Source organism: Triticum urartu, chromosome 6A, assembly GCF_056163025.1.
Source record: "Triticum urartu cultivar PI428250 chromosome 6A, HENAU_Tu73, whole genome shotgun sequence".
NCBI lineage: Eukaryota > Viridiplantae > Streptophyta > Magnoliopsida > Poales > Poaceae > Triticum > Triticum urartu.
In genome coordinates, this window is record NC_141878.1 from 490,558,144 (window position 1) to 490,567,628 (window position 9,485).

Genomic DNA, 9,485 nt, shown 5'->3' on the forward strand with positions numbered 1-9,485 from the left:
ATTGGCAGGAACCCTTTGAAAAAACATCCGGCAGGCATCAACGTCCCCTCCCTCTCCTCCCCCACACCTGCGACGCTTCTCCGGGCATCCTGATGAGTGATGGCCCCCTATTTCTCCTAACCAAGCTGTACAAATATGCCCTGTACACATTTGCGCCAGCAGCAAACCAGTAGTAGCACCAACGCATCTCGCAAGCCACCGGTGTCCGCCTCCGTGGCTAACTATACAAGTACGACTCCCCAGGACCCCAACGACCCAATAGCTAGCAAACAAGGAACGAACACCCCCATACGATTCCCACGGCTCAAGGCAGAGGAAGACCGGGAAGAGATACCCATGGTGGAATCGCCGTACCGTCTTCGGCATCGCCGGCTGATGGACACCGTGCCTGCGACGGCGAGCGGTGATCCAGGTATATCCAGTTCTTGCTTTGTTGCAAACATGTAGTATGTGAATGGTTCTTCGGTTGAGGAAGGTGATTGAGTTGTTGTTGGGTGGTGTGTTGCAGCGCCAGGACATGGCGGCTCCAACGGGATGCCGATCATGGTCTCCATCCTGGTGGTGGTCATCATCTGCACCCTCTTCTACTGCGTTTACTGCTGGAGATGGAGGAAGCGCAACGGTGAGCCCTCTCTCTAGCTGTGCGATTGAGCTAGTCGGGCGTGATGTTGGTAGGAGTACTAGCACTGGAATTGGCTGGCTAAGCGAACTTTTTGGTTCTTCGTTTCGCAGCTGTGAAGAGGGCTCATCTAGAGAGGCTGAGGCCGCTCTCCAACTCGGACCTGCCGGTGATGGACCTCTCCACCATCGCCGCCGCCACCAACGGTTTCTCCAAGGAGAACAAGCTCGGCGAAGGCGGCTTCGGCCCCGTCTACAGGGTACAAGCGCCGCCATATCCTAGCTTTGAGATGATACGTGCCGTTTGCTGGTGAGATCGCGTTGATTAAACCAGCTTGGCCGGCATTCATGCTGATTTTCAGGGCGTGCTGGACGGCGGCGCGGAGATCGCGGTGAAGCGGCTGTCGGCGCGGTCGCGGCAGGGCGCGGCGGAGTTCCGGAACGAGGTGGAGCTGATCGCCAAGCTGCAGCACCGGAACCTGGTGAGGCTGCTGGGGTGCTGCGTGGACAAGGACGAGAAGATGCTCGTCTACGAGTACCTCCCCAACCGGAGCCTCGACGCCTTCCTCTTCGGTCAGTCGCTTCCCTTTCCTCCCCATCTCTTGTCCAATTATTTACTCGATCGTGTAACACGCCAATGGGGGAGATTAGGTGTGGAGGTTGATTGGGTTCGATTCGGTGACACATGGGGCATAGCATATGCACATGACTGAACCAAATTGTTACAGCTCCTGGGTTGGGTTCTGCAGTCTCCATTGTTTACTGATTTTGAGTCAATTAGGTCCAATGGGGCTATCAGATCGACGCAAAGATAGGTCAATGGGAACCCTAAGTAGGTAGCATGGGAATTCGTGCGGCGTCCATGTGCTTCATGCGTGCAACCTTGCTCGGAATACGAAAATTAGAACTACGTTTTCAAATTCAAAAAATGAACTCCGCTAAAAGTTATCGTGAACTATTAGTAACTTGATGAAATTTTGGGTGCAATTCATCAGGTACCAGAAAGACCGCGCACTTGGACTGGAAGATGAGGCAGAGCATCGTGGTGGGGATCGCGCGCGGGCTGCTGTACCTCCACGAGGACTCGTGCCTCAAGATCGTCCACAGGGACCTCAAGGCCAGCAACGTGCTCCTCGACAACAAGATGAACCCCAAGATCTCCGACTTCGGCATGGCCATGATCTTCGAGGACGAGGAGATCGAGGTCATCAACACCGGCCACGTCGTCGGAACATAGTAAGCGCGCAATGCTAGAACAGCGATGTTCTTCAGGCCGTGTGAATGTGATCTTTGTAGGTGCTGACCTGAAGCTGGTTGAAAAATGCAGCGGGTACATGGCGCCCGAGTACGCGATGGGGGGCGTCTTCTCGGTGAAGTCGGACGTGTACAGCTTCGGGGTGCTGGTGCTGGAGATCCTCAGCGGCCAGCGCAACGGCGCAATGTACCTCCAGGAGCACCAGCACACGCTCATCCAAGACGTACGTAATTGCATGGCTCTCCATGAAAATCGCTCACGAAATGCAGAGTTTTCTCCTTCTCGTCTGAACATTTTTTGATGGTTCGTGCGTGCAGGCATGGAGGATGTGGAGCGAGGACAAGGCGGCGGAGTTCATGGACGCGTCGCTGGCCGGGTCGTACGCCAAGGAGGAGGCGTGGCGGTGCTACCACGCGGGCCTGCTGTGCGTGCAGGAGAGCCCGGAGCTCCGGCCGACCATGTCCAGCGTGGTGCTGATGCTCATCGGCGACCAGGCGCAGCTGCCGGCGCCCGAGCAGCCGCCGCTGTTCGCGAGCCCGAAGAAGGCCCCGGCGTCGGACCAGTCCTCGCTGGCGGTGAGGTCCGAGACGACGTCCAAGACGCACTCCGTCAACGACGTGTCCATCACCATGATCCAGCCACGATAGAGTCCCTCCTCCCTTCTTCTTTTGTGTATCGTGCGGGAGTTCTTGATGAGATTCGTGGTGACGCGTGAGATGTCCATACACGATGATGGGGAGGAGGTTGGAAGAAAGAAAATGTATGACAGCATGAGCATCGTCGAAAGAAATCCATGGGGATTCTGTGAGCCCGGCGAGGTTGAATTCTTCTCACCCTGTAAATATCTATTACAGTTTCGGTAGCATCTTGCGAGTTGTGACTGCACAGAAAAGGCCATGGAAAATGAGAAGAAAACGGGCTTTTGCGTCTGAATTTTTGCGCACCATGACATGGACACCATGGAGATGCTTTGAACTTGCTATGACAAGATTAAGGAGATGATTCCACCGTGATGCTGTGAAGATAAAATCGATCTTTCTGGTGAGGGATTGGTGCCGCTGAAAGGAACAGGTGCCTGAAAAAATAAGACCCGGAGGGTGGAAGCAGAGAGGCGAGCAGCATCCGGCCGGTGCCGGCTTGGACCTGATCTCCCGCGAGGTCAAAGAAACTTCGCAAGCATCCGAGCACGCGCACCCATCATCATCAGAGGCCACTAGGGTAGTATTAGTAATGTACTCTGCTTAGACACGTATTGCTCTGCTTTGTGTTGAGCTAACTGACATCTAATTAACGACCCCATGACGGCATGTATTGGCCTCGACGGCACAGGCCACCTACTACTCCAACTAGCCGTCTATCCAGCGCCCGCACGCGAACAAAACATATGCTAAAAAACTCGCGAGATATCAAGATCATAATGATCACTTAGTAGTATTATCTTCTAACTTTAACCAGGCGGCTAACAGCGACCCCAGTCGTGAGCGGCATTGTTTGCTCTGACTTCCAAGGCCGTTTGGATACTTGTCTGAATGTCCAGCTGATGATGAGAAGCTTCGACCGATCGCTTCGCTTGGCCTGTTGCTGGTTGTCCGGTTGGCTGGCTCCATGCCGTGGACTCCCGATATTTCTCTGCGACGACTGAACCAGATGGAACTCCCGAAATGACACTGCACCTTCTTATTAAGACTATCCATAGTGAGATTAATATAGGTGATAACATCATACATATCTAGACAAAATAAATGATGTGGCAAAGAATTAATGAAAAAAAAGTCATGTAGTAACATAGCTAATTATTAATAGTATAAGTAGCATCACACATATCAAGGCAAGATGAGTCTACAACCTAATAAATGAAGTGTTGCATGACACCACATATATGTTACTCTCCACTATAGAGGTAATAATATAGACTAGTAATATATGCATGTTACTCCCTCCGTCCAGGTGTGTAAGTCACCTTACGAAAACCAAATAATCTCAAAACACTTAGGCACGGTACATTAACTCCCTCCTCGTTTCTTATTTCGTGACATATGTACCAATAAGAGATGTGGGCCGTGCATACTTTCAATGACTTGAGACTACCAAACATGACATGCATTGATTATTTCATTGCATGCAATGCTATTAACTAGCAAAAAACATTAAGTTCTCTCGTTTTCCTCTTCGTCGGTCATGATGCACAACCTAAGATGACTTATACACCTAGACGGAGGGAGTACTAGTCTAAGGTACTCCCCACTGTGGCTAGTCTAACAGCATTCTGATCTTCGGGACTTGCATCACATTTACAACCCGATCATGCAGCCTACGAGGGTTGGAGGATTGAACGGGCGAAAAGCGGCGCGAGAACTGACAAGGTCAAGAACAGTTGGGCTGCCCGCCCGGCCGGGAGTGAATTGCAAAAAACCACCACATTTGAAGTTGAAGCACCGATTTGCCACCACATTTCTAGCGCGTCCCAAAAATCCATCACTTTTGTTGTTAATTTTCTCAATAAAATCAAATTACCATTTTGCGGCAGCTAACCCGATTTCTGACATGGTTGGCCCACCGGTCAAGTGCCACATCGGTCAAAGCAGACGGCGAGTGTGTTGACAAAATTAATTGCAACCACTGACTATCACGAACACAACCCTAGTTGGATAACACTAACTTGAGGAACAACACATCCATAGAACCTCCTCCCAGTGTCCTTTCCTTCAAATGCAACATATTTTCATGCATGGGCCAAGTGCAGTCTACATTTGATGCTTGCATTTCCAGCTCTACCACAGAAGGATGCATCTATAGTGGTGTTAGGGTTCGCCTGCATTGTAGCACACTAATTAACCGCAAGACAAAGAGCAACTGCTCCAAAGATGGTCTCAAATCGAAGAACACTTGAACCCTAACCCTAGGTGCAAAGCAGAGCACTTACCCACTGCTCCATGTCCATGCCGACCAGCTCCTCCTCCTCGCCGCTCTCCTCTTCATCCTTCCACAACGACATCTTCTACGACGGCGAGGGAACCATGCCTTCGGCGGCGGCGAAGAGCTCCGGCGACGACAAGAGGGGACATAGCAAGAGTTGTGAGAGTGAGCGAGTGGGGTGGAGTGTGAGCAAAGCGAGTGGTGGGCGAGCACGGCTTTGTTATGTACTGTAAGTGCATCTAGTGCCACCCCTAGTTGGTTTTGGAGTATTGAAGACAAACCTAGTTAAGGGACTAATGTGTTTGTGAGAATTGCAGGATAACACAGGTAAAAGTCCCTCATTGATTCGGTTTTCCTATCAGAGATGACCCCTAAAAATGTATGAAGACATTGAAGTCAAAGGTGGTATGTGAAGACATTCACATTGAAGACTATGACAAGAGAAGACATCGCGTGAAGACTATGGAGCGTGAAGACTTAGCAGTTTCATCGTTCTGTGTTTTTCTTTGTTGAGTCATAGGAACCACCGTACTATTAAGTGGGGTCCAAGAGAACCAGTCAGAATGACTGAAGTGATGCTTACCCAAAATCCTATGTCTTCGAGTGAAGACTATGAGAGCGAATCTTGTCTAGAGTTGGACAAGTCAGCTTTGCTTGTAGCCCAAGTAAAGTTGCCGTGTGTGTTTGAAACCTGACCGTTGGAACACGTGTCAGTTTCTTAGTGACCCAGGGTCATTTCCGACAAATCAGGTCGGGTTGCCTAGTGGCTATAAATAGCCCACCCCCTACAACCATAAATGGTTGGCTGCTCAGAGTTAAAGCACGGCTTCTGTCGTTTGAGAGCAACCCACCTCGAAGCCTTTGAGAGAGAATTCCTTGCGAGGATAAAGCCCTAAACACCCAGAGCCAAAGAGTGTTAGGCATCACTTAAGTCTTCTTGTCTGTGTGATCTGAAGACTTATTACACTTGAGGACTGTGAATCCTCCAGCCGGTTAGGCGTCGCGTTCTGAGCATCCAAGAGTCATTGTGGATCGCCAGTGAACGAAGTCTATGAAGGTTTGGAAGTCTACCTTGAAGACTTACCAGAGTGATTGGGCGAGGACTGGGTGTCCTTAGCTCAAGGGGAATAAGGTGAAGACGAGGTCTTCCGAGTTGAGTCTCAGCCTTCCTAACCAGACGTACAGTTGTCACAGCAACTGGAACTGGTCCAACAAATCATTGTCTTCAACGAGTCACTGGTTTCATCCTTCCCTTCCCTTTACTTACTGTTGGTCCTTGTGAAGTCATTGTGCGATTGCATCACCATTTGGCTTCACTGAGTGATTACTTGTTCTGATTGGCTTCACAATATCTTCCTACCTGATCCTTACTGCCTAGCTGCTATTAGTCATTGTGCATTCACTTCATTAAATACTTGACTATGGTTTGCCTAGTGTAGTCTACTTTCCGCTGCATAGTAATAGGTTTATTTCTATCGTTTGTCTTCGAAACTTACATGTTTTGAAGACTTTCATAAAAATCGCCTATTCACCCCCCTCTAGTCGATCACTAGCACTTTCAATTGGTATCAGAGCAAGGTACTCCCTTGTTCTGTGTGATTCGGTTTAACCACCTGGAGTTTTAGCTATGTCGACTGCAGGGATAATTAAAGTCTCCGCTGCGTGCCTCGTCTTCGATGGAACTGAATATCCCTACTGGAAGAATAAGATGCGCATGCATCTTGAAGCCATTGATGTCGACCTATGGTATGTCGTCAAGAACGGCATTCCCAAGGCTGGAGAAGGTGTCACTGCTGCTGATGTCAAGAAGTTCGTTCAACTGGACTCTACTGTCAAGAATATCATCTGTGGTCATCTGACCAAAGGACAGTATGGCCGTGTGAGTGCTTTGGAAACATCTAAGCTAGTCTTGGACTGGCTTTCCAAGGTCAACGAAGGCGTCTCAACCCAGAGAGATCAGAGAATCAGTGTCCTTCACAACCTCTTTAACCGCTTCAAGAGAAATGACAATGAGAATGTCCAGCTCACATTTGATCGACTCACTAACATCATAAATGAGCTTCAAGCCCTCTGCGCTACTGAGATCACCAAGCATGAAGTCGTCAAGACACTCCTGAGATCACTTGACAGTTCGTTTGACACCCTATCCCTGATGATTCAAGAACGTCCTGATTTTAAGACACTCGATCTGTCTGACATACTTGAGAGGCTCAACACACACGAGTTTCAGCTTTCTAAGAAAAGAGACATCTACGGTCCCAATTATGGGCGAACTCGTGCCTTGAAGGCAAAAGCTGTCTCCTCATCTGAAGAAGAGTCTGACAGCAGTTCTAATGATCCTGAAGACATTGGAAAGGAGCTTGCTATGCTTGTGAAGAAGTTCCAAAAATTCACCAAGAAGAAAGGCTTCAGAAAGTCTTCACGATCAAGCTCAAGGAATGATGAAGCTTCTGCTCATGACTACAAGAAAAGAACCTGTCACAAGTGCAAGAAACCTGGCCACTACATCTCTGAGTGTCCACAGTGGGACAATGAGAACAAGAATAAGAAGAGCAAGGAGTATGACTCTGACGACAAGAAGAAGAAGAAATACTCAAAGTCTTCTTCCAAGTCTTCCTCCAAGTCTTCATCACACAAGAAGAGCTCATCTGGCAAGGCACGTGTGTTTGTTGGCAAGGAAATGGATTCTGAGGAGGAGTCCGCTTCTGAGGAGGCGGAGGTGGAGTCTGAGGAGGAGTCCGATTCTGGCGTTGCGAGTCTGGCTACAGCATACGTTGCCAAGTCCATCTTCAACACTGAAGACAATGACTTCATCACCGACACCGATGCAAATGACAAGGACTACTCCGCTCCTTCCTACTATTTCATGGCACGCGGTGCCAAGGTAAACACACGCACTACTCACTATCAAACATCTAGTGACGATGACTCTGATTGTGGTTCCAAACCCAGCTACAAAACACTTGCTAAAATTGTCACTGAACAATAGAAAGCTATGGAACACATTCAAAAACTGTTAGACAAAAGCGATGATCTGTTAGACGCTGAAATGACTCGATCTCAGTCCTTAATTGAAGACATAAAAAATCTTCACGTTAAGTATGAGGAACTTGAAGGTCGTCATGAAACACTCTCAACAACTCATGAAAGGCTTTCCTATGATTATCTTCAAAGGAAGTAAGATCTTGAGAAATTGAGAGCGGCTCATGAAGATCTTCAAAAGGAAAACGAGTCACTTCGCGCCAAACAGATCAGTTCAGCTCAGGAAGGATTTGAACCATCATGTCTTTAATGCATTGAGCATGATAACGCTACTTCTGTTGCTGAATGTTCTACTGCTGCCACTGTTGCAATATCTTCAACTGTTGATGTGGTAACTAACCCCTCTGCTGAGGATACCACTGCTATTGCTGATGAGAATGCTAGGTTGAAGACACTGCTTGAAACAGGGATGTACAAAAGTCTCAAAGGGCATCAGACACTATGTGATGTCCTCAAAAGGCAGATCCTGAACCGAAACCCTAGGAAAGAGGGTGTTGGGTTCGAAAGGAAAATGAATGCTGATGGATCTTACTGAAAACCTGAGCAGTACCCCAAAACCACATGGGTTGCTGCAAAGGAACCTTCAGCGGATCCATCCACTTTATCTGGCTTCATTTGTGCTAATCCCATTGTTATTGATGAATCCTTTGATGCAAACTATAAGTTGTTTAAGAATCAGAATGGTGAAGTGTTTGCAAGGTATATTGGTACTAACTGTAGGAATGGACCGCCTATGAATAAGATCTGGGTGCCGAAAAGGTGTTTGGAGAATCTTCCTATGAATGTCATCTTGACACCACAGGTGAAGAAGACAAACCCCAGACCACAGGCTTCATATGGTCCAAAGGCTTCATACAGACAGAGGACTCATCTGAGTCGCACTAACGCAAATGTTCTGCAGGGAAACCATACGCAGGCCTGTGAATATGAGCGCGTTTCATCAAACCGCCATGTTCATAAGACCAAGAACTATTCTACTTATTCTTATGAGTACTATTGTCCACCTGCAAGACTTTTTGTTAGGGCTCCAAAGCCAAAATTCTCAGATGCTGCACTTAGACTCATTGCTTCGAAGCCACCCTTGAATATGTGGGTGGCTAAGAAAGCTTAACTCTCTTTTGCAGGGAAAGGTCTCCAGCCGAAAACCAAAATCGTCTAATGCTATTGCTGGGACCTTAAACATCTTGTAGGGCGCAAGATCAAATGCCCAAATAGTCTTATTATGTACTTTGTTCTTGAATCGCTTACTACTTGCCCTAACAGTCCTAATCTCGATCTAAGCTTTAATAATCCACTGGTTCGTCAAATATTTTTGCTTCACAATTCTCTTCGTGAAGCCTATCCCCCTAACTACACTGTAGGGTACGACACCAGCTACTTCAGAATGGATTATTGATAGTGGGTGTACAAATCACATGACTGGCAAGCGAAGCCTTCTCATGGACTCAACTTTACGTCCATCTGACAAAAGTCACATCACATTTGCTGACACTGGTAAAAGCAAGGTATTGGGTCTAGGTAGAGTTGCAATCTCAAAGGATCAACACATGGATAAAGTCATGCTTGTTGAATCCCTTGGTTTCAACTTAATGTCTGTCTCAATGCTTTGCGATTTAAACATGATTGTGATGTTTGGAAAATATCGTTGTCTTGT

The 9,485-nt window shown here is 47.9% G+C and overlaps 1 protein-coding gene across 1 annotated transcript; it reads left to right on the forward strand.

Annotated features, from left to right (window-relative positions):
• Positions 1–91: 91 nt before the first annotated feature.
• On the forward strand, positions 92–2,738 carry LOC125529891 (cysteine-rich receptor-like protein kinase 44). Its single transcript, XM_048694310.2, has 7 exons — positions 92–412; positions 509–622; positions 733–878; positions 981–1,191; positions 1,614–1,854; positions 1,946–2,096; positions 2,191–2,738. Exons 1-7 carry the CDS (start codon positions 136–138, stop codon positions 2,518–2,520), a joined length of 1,470 nt encoding a protein of 489 aa, XP_048550267.1. The 5' UTR covers positions 92–135; the 3' UTR covers positions 2,521–2,738.
• Positions 2,739–9,485: the final 6,747 nt, after the last annotated feature.